Source organism: Abramis brama, assembly GCF_963993115.1.
Source record: "Abramis brama genome assembly, chromosome: 8".
Taxonomy (NCBI): Eukaryota; Metazoa; Chordata; class Actinopteri; order Cypriniformes; family Leuciscidae; genus Abramis; species Abramis brama.
Window position 1 is genome coordinate 42,560,563 of NC_139970.1, and position 16,147 is coordinate 42,576,709.

The window sequence follows — 16,147 nt, forward strand, 5'->3', positions numbered from 1 at the left end:
AACATATCATCAGCGCTCGGATTCGCTTCCATGGTGCTGTCAGTCTGTGAGGTAAACTAAATGCTATTGGCTATTTGAAAAGGGGGAGGAGCCATTCAATATGTCCCGCCTTAGTTTCAGTGGAAATTACGTCAACGCATCAAACAAAGCTGATTGTTCCAAGACGCTTCAGTGGGCCTTTAAACAGGTTTAACTGCAGCATGTGAATGATGTCTCATTCTGTTATTAAAGGTATATTAATCTCATTCTGTTCATTCATTCATACATAAAGGTGGTGGAGGAGTTCAGGCTGTGGATGCCATCGCTGCCATGCTGGAGGCCTTTGAAGATCATCTGACTCCAAACGTCTCAACTGTGATCAAGCTCATCTATATCGTGATTAACCAGGACAACGTCCTACAAGAGTTTCAGAAAGGTCTCAAAACATGGGCTGCAAATGCACAGGTAGTGATGCCAACCATAACCATAACCAAGATGATTGAAAAAAGGAGGGATCGTTCACTGCAAAATGTTTTGTCTTGTTTCCCAGTACAAATATCTAAACATTCTTAAATCAAGATACATTTACTGAGTCTTGTTTTCTGAGTCTTATCTAAATCAAGTGAGTTTTTGCTTTAAACAAGAAAAAATATCTGCCAATGGAGTCAGAAAAACAAAATTAATTTAAAGGGAAAACAAGATTATTTTTCTGCATTTTAAGCAAAAACTCACTTGATTTTGAAATTCTTTTCAGAAAACAAGACCAAATGTATCCTGATTTAAAGGAACAATGTGTAGGAATTTCTCCCATCTAGTGGTGAAATTGTATTTTGCATTCAAACGAATAGTGCTCTCTAGCGCCTCGCTGTTTCAAATGCGTGTTGCAACTACGGTAGCCGTTATGTACCAAGAAGCTATGACAACATGTCTTCCAATAGCACTTCGTCAAGTTTAACTATACGGGCCCTATTTTAACGATCTGAAACGCAAGTATCAAGCGCGAAACGCAAGTAACTTTGTGGGCGGGTCTCGGGCGCTGTTGCTATTATACCGGAGGGATAAATGAATCTTGCACCCGACGCAAATCTAGAATGGGTTGGTCTGAAGTAGCTTCATTACTCATAGGTGTGGTTTGGGCGTAACGTGAAATAAACCAATCAGAGCGACATCTCACATTCCCTTTAAAAAGTCCACTGTGCATCGGGTGCAAAATAGGAATGATACATGCGTCGGTGTACAAAGTCAATTGCGCTGGGTGCAAGATAGGGCCCTACATGTTCTTCTACTGTTGTGCTGCCTATATAATGAATTACACGACCAAGCAATGAAAAAAAGCTTGTAATTTAGACCATAACATTGACTTACCTGTCGAGAAGAAAGCAGGCAACTTCAGCGTCCCTTTCAAAGTCTTTCTCCTTCATTAGCTCTTTCCACCTGGGAAAAGCTATCCCCATATTTACCCTCGTTTTTCGAATTCGTCGGTCACGTTTCCTTTTACATTAAATTTTTTGCTTGGCTGCAAAATGGCTCCTTACTTAAATTCAAACTTACCCGTCCAATGTAAATAAATATAAGAAATTATTCGCTTACGAAGATAAGTCAGATCATTGGCAGAGGTAATTTTACACCAATAAGGACATGTTTATGAATAAAGACATTGATTTTAGCTAATAGAATTACTTGAAAAACTACACAGTGTACCTTTAAGAATGTTTGTACTGGAAAAACAACAACATTATTTTAGCAGTTTAGTGTAAATGCTTTTGTGCACATTTAATTAACATCAACCCACAACTAGGAAAGTGAGGATGATGATGAAGATGATGATGAAGATGGTGATGATGAGTGGGACGATTATAGTTCAGCGGAAGAAAGCTCGTCGTCTGACCAAGAAGCTGATGCCAGCGGTAATGCGGCTTTTGATGACTTAACTTTTGTAAATGTGTTGCTATAGATGTTTCATATTTGCTTCAAATATTTACACTTCACCAGGAAACCCAGTGGAGATTATAATTGGCCCGATTAAAGTCAAGGTGTTTTCTGGCGACATCACCAAAGAGAAGGTTGAGGCTATTGTTAACAGCACGAACACAAGCCTCAATCTGACCTCGGGTGAGTTTGTTTTTAATTAACATGATTAATTAACTGAACTGAATCAACATTGAACTGAAACAACATTGAACTGAACCAGGGAACTACACTGCGACCTTTTGAAATGCCATTGCGACCCTAATTTTTAATGGGTCGCAAATGTATCACTGATTATTTTTGCACCTATGTTTTAGGCAATATGCTATGATTTACTATGAGCATTTATTAAAACAGAAATGTGTATTTTAAGAATACGTTTTATAACGTGCTCTGTCTGAGCATTCAACACATCAAGTTGGCTTCAGCCCCGCGACCGTTACTTAGATTAAAACGTACCATTGTATCAGTGATGCGTGAGCTCTCTCTCTCTCTCTCTCTCTCTCTCTCTCGCTCTCTCTCTCAAAACACGGACGCGCGCACACAGAGAGAGAAGATAATTGTCAAATGAAAATTGACATTTTTCATTTATAGTTTAAATTTTGTTCTTGCTTGTTTTTTTCTTTTTTTCTGTCAAAATGTCAGAAAGCATTTTGTATTATCCATTCGTGTTTTTAAAATTCGTTAAATGACGGACGTTTTACTGTTAACACAGCCCTCGTTATATGTCGGATTCGTCTAACTTATACTTGATATTATTTTTAGAATAAGTGATTCGTTATGCTATTATTGGACTCCTGTCTATTCATTGTCAACTGTTTTCTATAAATATGTTTGTATTAGCTAACATTTATGCAGCTAATGCGTGTCCTGTTTAAAATGTGCAATGTTCAAACGCAAAGACAGCACGTCACAAATAGAAGCCCTTTTCCCTGTGCTATTTAGTATCATATTTGGTAATTGGAATAATAAATTAAGTAGCATATCTTAATTGTACACAATGTTCCTGTTTTTTTTTGTTTTTTTTAACTGTTTTCTAGGGGTTTCTTAATTTTAGACAAGTTGACCAGCAACACATTATATGCAATGCAATGCAATATAATGCATGTGTGTCCTATGTGTGACATATTTTGCACACAGGTAAAGATGCCCAATATCAGTCATTTCTAAAGTAAAAAAAAAAAAAGTGTTTTGGAAAATATCTCTTTATTTGATTATCAGTAAATTTGTTTTCTATACAGAGATATCGGTATCGGCCATAACAGCAATATTAATATCGGTTATTATCGGTATCGGCCACAATTTTCACATCGGTGCATCACTACTTAAGAGTTCAGGAGTCTGCCCATCTATGCCAACCATAGCATGTTGAAATCCATTTTGCACTTTATTGTGTACTGCATTTTCTATTGCAGTAAATCTATCCCAACCAATGTTAAAGAAAACAAAAACAAGAGGGCATGTGGTTTAAAAGATGGCAAGTAAAATAAAAAGCACATCTGTATGCAATACAGTTTCATTATTGTTCATTATTATCCAGAGCGGCTTACTATAAATAATTTGTGCGACCAAATCATGTTTTGCGCCAGTAACTGAAAAAGTTAGTAGCGCAAGTGCCACCAGTGGAAAAGGTTAGTGTAGTTCCCTGAACTGAACTGAATCAACTTTGAACTGAACTGAATCAACATTGAACTGAACTGATTCAACATTGAACTGAACTGATTCAACATTGAACTGAACTGAATCAACATTGAACTGAATCAACATTGAACTGAATCAACATTGAACTGAATCAACATTGAACTGAACTGATTCAACATTGAACTGAACTGAATCAACATTGAACTGAACTGAATCAACATTGAACTGAACTGAATCAACATTGAACTGAACTGATTCAACATTGAACTGAACTGAATCAACATTGAACTGAATCAACATTGAACTGAACTGATTCAACATTGAAATGAACTGAATCAACATTGAACTGAATAATGCCACTATTGTCTTTTTTAGAGCTGTAGAATTTGAATTGGTCTCATATTTGAAGAAGTTTGCATTATTGATTCGGTTATTTTCCTGTGAAACTGCTTTGAAACACTCTGAATTGTATAAAGGGCTATACAAATAATGCTGACCATTGCATGTCTTTATACACGCACAGGTGTATCAGGAGCCATTCTCAAAGCATCAGGACCAACAGTGGTGGACGAGTGCAAAACAAAAGGTACAGCCTTCACAAATGTAGGCATTTCAGGCCCATTATAACCTTTATGAGAATACTCGCTCATTCTTTCTCTCCTTATGAAGCGCCTCAGCCTGCCGACGGTGTGGTCTTGACCAAAGCGGGAAATCTTTCAAATATCAAACACATCGTTCAAATGGTTGGGCAGACGAGTGAGAAAAGCATCAGCAGCTCCATGTATAAAGTCCTGACGATGTGTGAAGAAAATCACATTCAGTCAGTTTCATTCCCAGCTCTTGGAACGGGTAAGTTCATGCATTTGGAAATACAGATGAGCAAAGTCAAAACCAAGCGGTCTGGATGAAAACACAATGTTGAATGTCCTTTAGGAGCTGGGAACCTGGTGGCAGCAGGAGTAGCCAATGCAATGACTGAAGCTCTGATGAAGTTCGTAAAGGACTCGCCGAAACATCTGAAGGTCGTCCACATCGTGATCTTCCAAGCCAAACTCCTGCCCGACTTTCAGGAAGCCTTCAAAAAGTGCAAGAAGATTTCTCGGAACGCTTCAGGTACGTTTCAGTGTCTGAAACAGTAGAGGTTTGCGATGCATTTTGTCTATAATAATATGGTGATTGTTGTTTTAACGATGTACGGTCGATCTTACTGTGATTTAATCTATTGAAATGCATTTATAATGCCTCCAAAATTCAACATAAGGGGCAAAAATGCCTCTGTATGTCTTTTATATTTATAGAATTTAATATAGTTAATCAATATCACACGAAGAGTGACGTCTTTTTTCTCCAAATATCAGCATGATTACAAATGTGATTTAGATTTTATTCAACAAACTAGAACTTAATATTAAGTGACTTGCATTTTAAATACATGAAAATGAAAAAATGAAAATATTTCTGAGCAACACACCGCGGTGAATGAACGAATCGGTTGAATGAATGATTCAATGACTCACTCATTAAGACTTCGTTACTTAAGACGTTTAAATGAATCAGCTGAATATTGAGATTCAGCTGATTCATTTAAACGTCTTAAGTAACGAAGTCTTAATGAGTGAGTCATTGAATCATTCATACACGACTCACTCTTTAACAGTGACTTACTGCCACTTATAATTTCACATTTTAAGTATCTTTTCTGTTTAAAAATCATTTTAAATATCAATATTCAACATTTTATGTTTTTTAAAACATCAAAACATTATTAATGCATTTGTAACTGCAGGTTAAATGCATGCATGTCCCTCTGAGCTGCATTAAACAGTGTGTAAAAGCATCTAAACACAACTTCTGTGTTTCCTCTGCATTGCAAAGAACAATTCTGTTGATATTGATTCAGTTTGATTGGTTACAGCCCTATTGTGTCTTATTATTCTAATTGAATTTATTGATTAAATGTAAGAATTTGACACAAAAGATTATGCATACATTTAATTAGGTTACCTTCATAAAGGTAAACAGCCCATAAAAGGTAAAAATCAATTTAAACTTATTGAAAAAGGTAAAAATCAATTTAAACTTATTGTGAACTGACCAACAAACAGAATATGAAGAATATCAAAAACTTCAGGTGCCGGCTGTCCACAGCAATCCTTACGATACCAGCGCAATAACACACTCAGCTAAATATTGTTTAATTATCGTTTTTGAGAAGATCCCAGAAAATATTGAGATATAATTGTTTGTCAATATCGCACACCCCTAACGCACATCCAGACTTGGGCAGATGTACGATCAAAAAACTAAAAATCAAAGAAATGAATAAACCTGCACTGTGCTTTATCTGCTGCAAAAAATATATATTATTTCGAATTTTTGTCTGGTTTTCCAGTACAAATATCTAAACATGCTTAAATCAAGATACATTTACTGGAGAAGCAAAATGACTGAAGATATTAAGGCTTGTTTTGTGAAAGAAATTTATCAAAAATAAGTGACTTTCTTCTCAAAACAAGAAAAAAAAAAAATTGCCAATGGGGTCAGAAAAATAACCTTAATTTAAAGGGAAAATAAGTTTATTTCTCAGACCCCATTGGCAGATATTTTTCCTTGTTTTAAGCAAATTAAGACAATCCAAATTAGGCAAGAACAAATATCTGCCAATGGGGTCAGAAAAATAATCTTGTTTTCCCTTTAAATTAAGATTTTTCTCACCCCATTAGAAGTTATTTGTTCTTGTTTCCAGCAAAAACAGAAAATAATACTTGATATCTTAAATCATTTTGCTTCTTGCTATCTTGATTTAATAATGTTAAGTATTTTTGTGTTGTTTTCAAGTACAAATATCTAAGAAAGAAAATCATTTTTGACAACATACAGTGCACTGCAAAAAAATATTTTCTTAGTATTTTTGTCTTGTTTCCAGTACAAATATCAAAAAAATTCTTAAATCAAGATGCATTTACTAGATAAGTAAAATTAGATAAGATATTATGTCTTGTTTTCTGGGGAAATAAATCAAAATTAAGTGAGTTTTTGCTTAAAACAAGCAAAATTATCTGTCCATGGGGTAAGAAAAATAATCTTGTTTCTGTTTGAATTAAGATCATGGACATAATTTTGCGTTTTAAGCAAAAACTCACTTATTTCCCCAGAAAACAAGACATAATATCTTATCTAATTTTACTTATCTAGTAAATGCATCTTGATTTAAGAATTTTTTGATATTTGGACTGGAAACAAGACAAAAATACTAAGTAAGAAAAGCATTTTATGCAGTGTGTGAACTAACCTGGTTTCTTGTGTGTTCTCAACAGCCCGTCAGCAGACACCAGTGAGCCGAACTCAACCTCCAACCCTTTGTCTAGCCACAGAAACGGCCTTGGTCTCGTTCCCCGTTATGTCCGTTGACGTCTACGGGACGTCCCATGCAAACCTTGCCGAGGTCAAGAGAATCCTAGACGAGCTGATCTCTGATGAGTGCTTGAGTAAAGACGTCCAGTCGAGACACATCGCTGATCTTCCAGAAACCGACAAGAAGAACATCGTGAGCCTCAGCCGAGCCAATCAGGTCAGCGTTCTGGTGACCGGTCTGGATAAGCTCACAGTATCAGGGAAGAAAGATGACGTTTTGGATGCCGTGCTGAAGATAAACGGCTTCATCCAAGCGGCGGGTGAGGTGAAGCGTCTGCGGGAGATGCTGTGTTGGGAACGGGGCAGAGGAGAGCGATGGGAGCCGCTGGATGACGCCGTTAGCTACGACATCGAGCTCGCGTTCCAAAGCAAGGTAAAGAGCTTTCAGTACCAGGAGAACGGAAAGAGCTACACGGTGGACTTCAGCGAGATGAAGCTCACTAACAGCAAGCAGGAGTCCTGCAGGATCAAGAGGACTCTGCTGGGAGACTCGGAAACGGGTACGAGTTACAAATCCAAAGGTTTTTCATGAGAATCAGAAGCATTGGTCTCTATATCACTGCAAATATATATATATTTGCTCTGGAAAAATAGACAAAAAATACTTAAAGGGTAACTCTCGCCAAAATGCAACCTAGGGTCTTTTTGTTAATCTACCCGAGGCAAACTTTTAAGTTTGACCATATTTTCGTTTTCGGTCAAATTGCCTCTTGAATGGGAGTGAACGGGGCACGACTATGATAGCATCAAAAATCGCTATTTTTAAAACACTAAGAAGGCTCGACACAACATGAAACTGTGCTGGAAGTATCACCAGAGGCTCTACACATGAACTCCAGCACTGAGAACATTGTTTGTGTACACAGAGTTTACTAAAAAGAAAGATTTTGAACAACTCACTGTCTCTGTGTCCGCCGGTGTTTTGACAGTCAAAACTAGTCGATCTCCGAATGCGAATGAACTGACTCTGAATTTTAGTATTGTTTCATATATGAGGATCCTTTTTCAAATACAAGGTCAGTATTGATTTTCACTGACGACAAAACAACAAATTATCCGTGAATTTATATGGAACTGAGCTTTAGGAGCTTTCCATCTTTACTCTCCTCCCTGTTACGGAGATCGACTATTTTTGACTTTTTAGTAAACTCTGTGAACACAAACACTGTTCTCAATGCTGGAGTTCATGTGTAGAGCCTCTGGTGATACTTCCAGCACAGTTTCATGTTGTGTCGAGCCTTCTTAGTGTTTTAAAAATAGCGATTTTTGATGCTATCATAGTCGTGCCCCGTTCACTCCCATTCACAAGGCAATTTGACCAAAAACGAAAATATGGTCAAAATTAAAAGTGGCGTTTCCATTCTAATTATGCTTTTAAATGAAAGTTTGCCTCGGGTAGATTAACAAAAAGACCCTAGGTTGCATTTTGGCGAGAGTTATCCTTTAAATCAAGATACATTTACTTGAGAAACAAAATTATCTAGTTTTCTGCTGAAAACAAGAACAAATATCTGCCAATGGGGTCCGAAAAATAAACTTAATTTAAAGGGAAAACAAGATTATTTTTCTTATTCCACTGGCAGATATTTTTTCATGTTTTAAGCAAAAAGTCACTTAATTTTGGATAATTTTTCAGTCAACAAAACTTAATATCTTCATTTTTCTTCAGTAAATGTATCTTGATGTAAGAATGTTTAGATATATTTGTACTGGAAAACAAGACAGAAATACTGAGGAAGAACTTTTTTTGCAGTGCAGTTTGATTTCCAGTTGTATCATATGTCGTGAATTTATGATGGCAGAAACTGTTCTTTTAACTTCACTTGTTTGTTTCTCAGCGATCATTCATCCTCCTCCAACATGGACCAAAATGGATGGACAGGATTTAGAAATAATCACCTTACAATCAGATTCAGCAGAGTACAAGAAGATAAAAACAGCCTTTCTGAGCTCCAGTTTACACGCTGGTGTCTTACCCGTACAGGTTCAACAGGTAAAATGATGATTGAAAAAGTCTTATTTTCCAATAAAAAACATGTGAACTTTCTTAAATCAAGATACATTTACCTGAGAAGAAAAATGACTGAAGATATTAAGTCCTGTTTTCTGAAACATTGCTCAAAATATTTGCCAATCGGGTCATTAGATTCATGATTCGCTAGGTTCACTTAAAGCTGCAGTCCGTAACTTTTTTGGGTTAAAAATTTTCCAAAATAAATTTGAGCAAGTACATAACCAGCCAGTGTTCAACACTCTCTGCTTGCCGTAGCTCGATTCAAAACGGTAAGCTTGTGATCAGAGAATGTCTAATAAGGGGAGAACTTCCACTCTCAGGAAACTTCCGGCTTCTGAACTGGTTGCAGTTCCACTCTGGCTCCACATGAGGGCGCTCACAGGACGGGTGCAGTTCCACTCTGGCTCCACATGAGGGCGCTCACAGGACGAGTGCAGTTCCACTCTGGCTCCACATGAGGGCGCTCACAGGACGGGTGCAGTTCCACTCTGGCTCCACATGAGGGCGCTCACAGGACGAGTGCAGAATGAATGGAGGTCTATGGCGCTATACCCCTCAAAATCCACTTTTCTCAGGATATAATTTTTTGTCTAGTAATTAGAATGTTGTATTCGAAAGGAGATGCAAAGAAATTACACATTGCTGGGTGTTAGAGTCACTTTTTTGCTTTAAAAAGTCTTTTAAAATGTCAATGACGTTTCTCTCGAGGCATCGACAACACAGCTGACACAGGGAAACACACGTGCTAGAAGAGTTTTTGTTTTGTTGTTTTAAAAGACCATCAAGCGGTATCTCTGGTCGTAATCAGTCCTTCACTGACCAATCAGCGTTCATTAGCAGAATCCTAGCGTGTTATGGGCAACAACAACTCAACCTGTAAGAAATCGAAAGGACATAAGTACTCATTCATTCAACTTTCGACCTATAACCCATGTTGAACTTGCAAAACCTACAATCAAATCTGAGATTTCTCAACGGCAATTGGGTGAAAGAGACAAATTTAGCCGTCTAGCTCCATAGACTCCCATTCATTTTGCACTCATGGGCGATCGCCCCCAGTGGAGCTCTGGTGGAACTACAGCCAAAACTCGGTACAATAGGACTTAATAGGGAGTGGCCAGGCTCTCCGTAGACGGGCTCTCCTTGTGATAATGTTTTTAACTCCAGTGGCACTGGTGGATTTGCGTCATTCCGTCTCATCTGTCCACATAAAGAAGAGTCTCGGCTAGTCGGCTATGAGTGTGAGGATGCTGGAGGTGGAGATTTACAGCCTTTTCTCACAGCACTTCATATAATTAAACTTATCAATTTGATGGTGGATCCAGAAAGGTTCAAACGACAATCACCAGACCAGTGACAACTGGAGATTCACCCGCTGTAAAACGCAAAAGACTTCGGACTTCGGAGTGGCTACAGAAAAAAAGAGACCGAAACTGAGAACAAAGTATAATTTGCACGGTTTGACCTGATATGATGAGCGATCGTTAGATTTAATCAGCGCGATTTACTGCAATGCTTTTTTCCCCTTAGTTGGTCAGAACAAAAGTGGATGTTACTTGTTCTGATGATATTTTCCAGTGAAATTCTTATGTTGGTCAAACTTCCAAAAAGACTGCGAATGTCAGGATCCACACCAGCACAGTGATTGACAGCCGCACATTCTCCTCAAAACATCGGATTCATCCGCGCTGTGCCGAGCCGAGGCACAACCCACGTAAAGTTGATAATTCCGCGAATAACTGCAGTTGCAGATTTCGAACAGAGATGGCGACAAAGAGGAAAAACTACGGCCTGCAGCTTTAAATATCAGTAAAACAGATTATCGTTCGATCTTCTCTAGTAAATACATCTAGATTTAAGAATGTTTAGATACGTGTACTGGAAAACAAGACAGAAACACTGAGGAAGAACATCATGTTTTGAAGTGTGTGACTCTTAATTTCACATTGATAGGCCTGTGTTTATTAACGTCTGGTTTCTCAGATTGACAGGATTCAGAGTCAGTCGCAGTGGCAGAGATACTGTGTGCAGAAACACGCCGTGAACAAGAAATATCCCAAACAGACGAACGAGCGCCTGCTTTATCACGGCACTACCAAAGATATCTGCCAAAAGATCAACAAGAACGGCTTCAACCGGAGCTTCTGCGGGAGAAACGGTGTGTGTCAGGTCTCCGTTCGCACAGCTGACCCATAATTGCCTGAATTTCTTTTTCTTTTATTAGAGAATATAAAGACATAAGAAATGACAGTATGTTACATTATATGCCAGGGAGCAAGAACATAATATACCTTTTGAAATGATTTACACAGCTGTCTTTATTGAAGAATCAGAAGTCAGATACATTCTCATTATAATGTTAAGTCATTATTACGAGAAAGTTTCTCATTATTTTGAGATGTTAAGTCATTATTACGAAAGTTTCTCATTATTACGAGAAAGTTTCTCATTATGAGATGTTAAGTCATTATTACGAGATGTTAAGTCATTATTTCAAGAAAGTGTCATTATTTTGAGATGTTAAGTCATTATTACGAAAGTTTCTCATTATTACGAGAAAGTTTCTCATTATGAGATGTTAAGTCATTATTACGAGATGTTAAGTCATTATTTCAAGAAAGTTTCTCATTATTTTGAGATGTTAAGTCATTATGAGAAAATGTCTCATTATTATGAGATACTAAGTCATTATTATGAGATGTTAAGTCATTATTACAAGAAAGTTTCTCATTATTTTGAGATGTTAAGTCATTATTACAAGAAAGTTTCTCATTATGAGATGTTAAGTCATTATTATGAGAAATCGTCTCATTATTATGAGATACTAAGTCATTATTATGAGATGTTAAGTCATTATTAAGAAAGTTTCTCATTATTTTGAGATGTTAAGTCATTATTACAAGAAAGTTTCTCATTATGAGATGTTAAGTCATTATTACCAGATGTTAAGTCATTATTTCAAGAAAGTTTCTCATTATTTTGAGATGTTAAGTCATTATGAGAAAATGTCTCATTATTATGAGATACTAAGTCATTATTATGAGATGTTAAGTCATTATTACGAGAAAGTTTCTCATTATTATGAGATGTTAAGTCATTATTACGAGAAAGTTTCTCATTATTTTGAGATGTTAAGTCATTATTACATGAAAGTTTCTCATTATGAGATGTTAAGTCATTATTATGAGAAAATGTCTCATTATTATGAGATACTAAGTCATTATTATGAGATGTTAAGTCATTATTACGAGAAAGTTTCTCATTATTATGAGATACTAAGTCATTATTATGAGATGTTAAGTCATTATTACGAGAAAGTTTCTCATTATTTTGAGATGTTAAGTCATTATTACAAGAAAGTTTCTCATTATGAGATACTAAGTCATTATTATGAGATGTTAAGTCATTATTACGAGAAAATGTCTCATTATTATGAGATACTAAGTCATTATTATGAGATGTTAAGTCATTATTACGAGAAAGTTTATTTGTAATAATAAAAATTCTGAAAAAGATGCATTTACTAGATAAGTAAAATTACATAAGAAATATCTTGTTTTCAAATTAAAACAAACAAAATGATCACAAAAAAAAATCTTAATTTAAATGGAAAACAAGAAAAAATATCTTTTTTAAACAAGATTATATTCCTTACCACATTGGCAGATCATTTTGCTTGTTTTAATTTAGATTTTTTCAGAAAACAAGATATAATTTATTATGTCCTTTTATGAGAAAATGTCTCATTATTATGAGATACTAAGTCATTATTATGAGATGTTAAGTCATTATTACGAGAAAATGTCTCATTATTATGAGATACTAAGTCATTATTATGAGATGTTAAGTCATTATTACGAGAAAGTTTCTCATTATTTTGAGATAAGTCATTATTACAAGAAAGTTTCTCATTATGAGATGTTAAGTCATTATTATGAGATGTTAAGTCATTATTTCAAGAAAGTTTCTCATTATTTTGAGATGTTAAGTCATTATTTCAAGAAAGTTTCTCATTATTTTGAGATGTTAAGTCATTATTACAAGAAAGTTTCTCATGAGATGTTAAGTCATTATTATGAGATGTTAAGTCATTATTAAGAAAGTTTCTCATTATTACAAGAAAGTTTCTCATTTTGAGATAAGTCATTATTTCAAGAAAATGTCTCATTATTATGAGATACTAAGTCATTATTATGAGATGTTAAGTCATTATTACGAGAAAATGTCTCATTATTATGAGATACTAAATCATTATTTTGAGATGTTAAGTCATTATTACAAGAAAGTTTCTCATTATGAGATGTTAAGTCATTGAGAAAATGTCTCATTATTATGAGATACTTAGTATCTCATAATGAACAATTTTCTCATAATAATGACTAAGTATCTCATAATAATGAGAAACTTTCTTGTAATAGTGACTTAACATCTAAAAAAGAAAGTTTCTCATAATGACTAAGTTTCTCATAATAATGACTAAGTATCTCATAATAATGAAACATTTTCTCATAATAATGACAAATTAAATAATAATAAATTAAAATAAATATCAGACTCTTCTCTCTCATAATTCTGGAAGCTTGGTTCCACCATGGAATAAAGAAAATATAAAGAATTGTAACTTTTTACACCACAAAATATGTTCTTCCTCAGTATTTTTGTCTAGTTTTCCAGTACAAATATATAAACATTCTTAAATCAAGATGCATTTTTTGGAGATGCAAAATTACTGAAGATATTAAATCTTGTTTTGTTTTTTAAAATCATCCAAATTAACTGAGTTTATGCTTAAAACAAGAACAAATATCCACCAGTGGTGAAAGAAAAATAAACTTAATTTAAAGGGAAAACTTTTTTTCACACCCCATTGGCAGATATTTGCTCTTGTTTTAAGTATAAACTTACTTTCTCTTGTTTCTGGGAAAATCATCAAAATCCATTTACTTGAGAAGCAAAATGACCAGACATTTGTACTGAAAAACAAGACAAAAATACTGAGTAAGAAAATCATTTCTTGACATTTAAAAGTCACAATTACCTTTATTATTCCGTGTTGAAAACGAGCGTCCATACATAACTCCCAGTTTGTCCACGATATTGACCTCTGACACGTGTTTTGTTTCAAGCGGTCGTTCACGGTGACGGCACGTACTTCGCTAAAGAGGCCTGGTACTCCTGTCAGGATCAGTACTCCAGCAAAGATGAGAAAGGGCTGAAGTACATCTACCAGGCGCGAGTGGTGACGGGCTCCCTGTGTAAGAGCCGACAAGGAATGAAGGAACCGGATCCCATCAGGCCCGGGGACCCAGGGGCCGGCCTGCACGACTGCGCTGTGGACAGCCTACAGAACCCCTTCATCTTCGTGGTGTTCTGTGACGCCGGAGCGTATCCAGAGTACCTCATCACCTTCAAATCTATATAGTCTTGCTCATCTCTATCTGACAAGCACACTATCAAGTTTATAGACTCAGACGGATAGATGACTTTACACGGACCTTGTCACAATATCACCATGATATTCCTGTGAACAAATGTCTTCAGATGCAACTTTCATCACCAAAAAAATAATAAAAAATCATTAAATCAATTGGTAACAACTTACAATATGGTTATATTTGTTAACACTGCTTAATGCATTAACTATCACACTGCAAAAATATTATTTCCTAACAGTATTTTTGTCTTGTTTCCAGTCCAAATATCTAAAAAAAATTCTTAAATCAAGAAGCATTTACTAGATAAGTAAAATTACATAAGAAATATCTTGTTTTCAAATTAAAACAAACAAAATGATCCAAAAAAAAAATCTTAATTTAAATGGAAAACAAGAAAAATTATCTTTTTTAAACAAGATTATATTCCTTACCACATTGGCAGATCATTTTGCTTGTTTTAATTTAGATTTTTTCAGAAAACAAGATATAATTTATTATGTCCTTTTACTTATCTAGTAAATGCTTCTTAATTTAAGAATTTTTAGATATTTAGACTGGAAACAAGACAAGTAAGAAAATGTTTTTTTTGCAGTGCATGAACTAACAATGAGTGAGCATTATATTTATTACAGCATTTATTAATCTGGTAATGTTCGTGTTCACAGTGAATTAACTGATGTCAACAAATACAACTTTTGATCTTAATCTCAACATTTACAGACAGATTTTCAAGATTAATAAATCCTGTAGAAGTATTGTTCGTTGTTAGCTCATGTTAGCTTATTAAATATCAACAGATACTTTTGATCTTAAAAATGTATTAGTAAATGTTAGGATTAACATCGGGAATAATGAATGTAGTTAATGTTAACTATGAAACCTATAGTAAACTGTTACCAGTCAATTACATGATAACCTAATTTGGTTACACTTTAGATTAAAGTTCAATTATCTCTATTAACTATGACTTTTGCCTCAATAAACTCTTAATTGCTGCTTATTAATAGTTATTACTATTAATAAGTAATAATACTATCCCTTTAAGGGAGGTGTTAAGTTTAGGTATTGGGTGATTAAGGGATGTAGAATATGATCATGCAGAATAAGGCATTAATATGTGCTTTATAAGTACTAATAAAAAGCGAATATCCTAGTAATATGCATGATAATAATCAACTAGTTCATAGTGAGAATTGAACCCTAATCTAAAGTGTAATTTAATAATTGCATTCATCAAAATTTACAGAATAAAGCTCCCAAATGAAGAATTCAAAGACCATAATGTGTCTTTAGAAGTGAATATGGTGCCACTTTACAATGCAATGAGCAATACAGCATTTATTAATCTTTCTTAATAAAAATACAGCTGTTCATTGTTAGTTCATGTTAGCTCAGGTCCATTAAATAATATTTACAGATAGAACTATAATAATGTATTAATAAATAATAGCATTTAGATTAATACATGCTCTATCTTTTTAACAAACAGAACAATATTTTAAAGCGTTCAGCTGAATGTAGTCATATAATATACAGTTATCCGTTCACACGAATGAATCCCTCTAAGGTTAAATCGACAGTCCATTCTGCAGTGTTTTAATCATTCTGAATGTATGAAACATTGACTTATTCTGTACGTGAAAATTTGTAACAAAAATAAACATTTTTGTGATCTCTGTGAGATGAGCGTCGTAAC

At 35.0% G+C, this 16,147-nt stretch overlaps 1 protein-coding gene across 4 annotated transcripts in view; it reads left to right on the forward strand.

Annotated features, from left to right (window-relative positions):
• parp14rs3 (poly(ADP-ribose) polymerase family member 14-related sequence 3) overlaps window positions 1–16,132 on the forward strand; it is a 36,126-nt gene extending 19,994 nt beyond the window's left edge. For 3 of the 4 annotated variants that reach the window (XM_084122406.1, XM_084122408.1, XM_084122407.1), the window contains 10 exons: window positions 272–444; window positions 1,778–1,886; window positions 1,972–2,091; window positions 4,112–4,174; window positions 4,258–4,437; window positions 4,522–4,701; window positions 6,906–7,502; window positions 8,841–8,995; window positions 11,000–11,174; window positions 14,143–16,132. In XM_084122406.1, coding sequence (XP_083978532.1) covers window positions 272–444; window positions 1,778–1,886; window positions 1,972–2,091; window positions 4,112–4,174; window positions 4,258–4,437; window positions 4,522–4,701; window positions 6,906–7,502; window positions 8,841–8,995; window positions 11,000–11,174; window positions 14,143–14,438 — 2,048 coding nt within the window. In that variant the 3' untranslated portion in view covers window positions 14,439–16,132. Of the gene's footprint in view, window positions 1–271; window positions 445–1,777; window positions 1,887–1,971; window positions 2,092–4,111; window positions 4,175–4,257; window positions 4,438–4,521; window positions 4,702–6,905; window positions 7,503–8,840; window positions 8,996–9,336; window positions 9,474–10,999; window positions 11,175–14,142 lie in introns of those variants that run through there. The other variant, XM_084122409.1, reaches the window with a different exon arrangement.
• The last annotated feature ends 15 nt before the right edge of the window (window positions 16,133–16,147 follow it).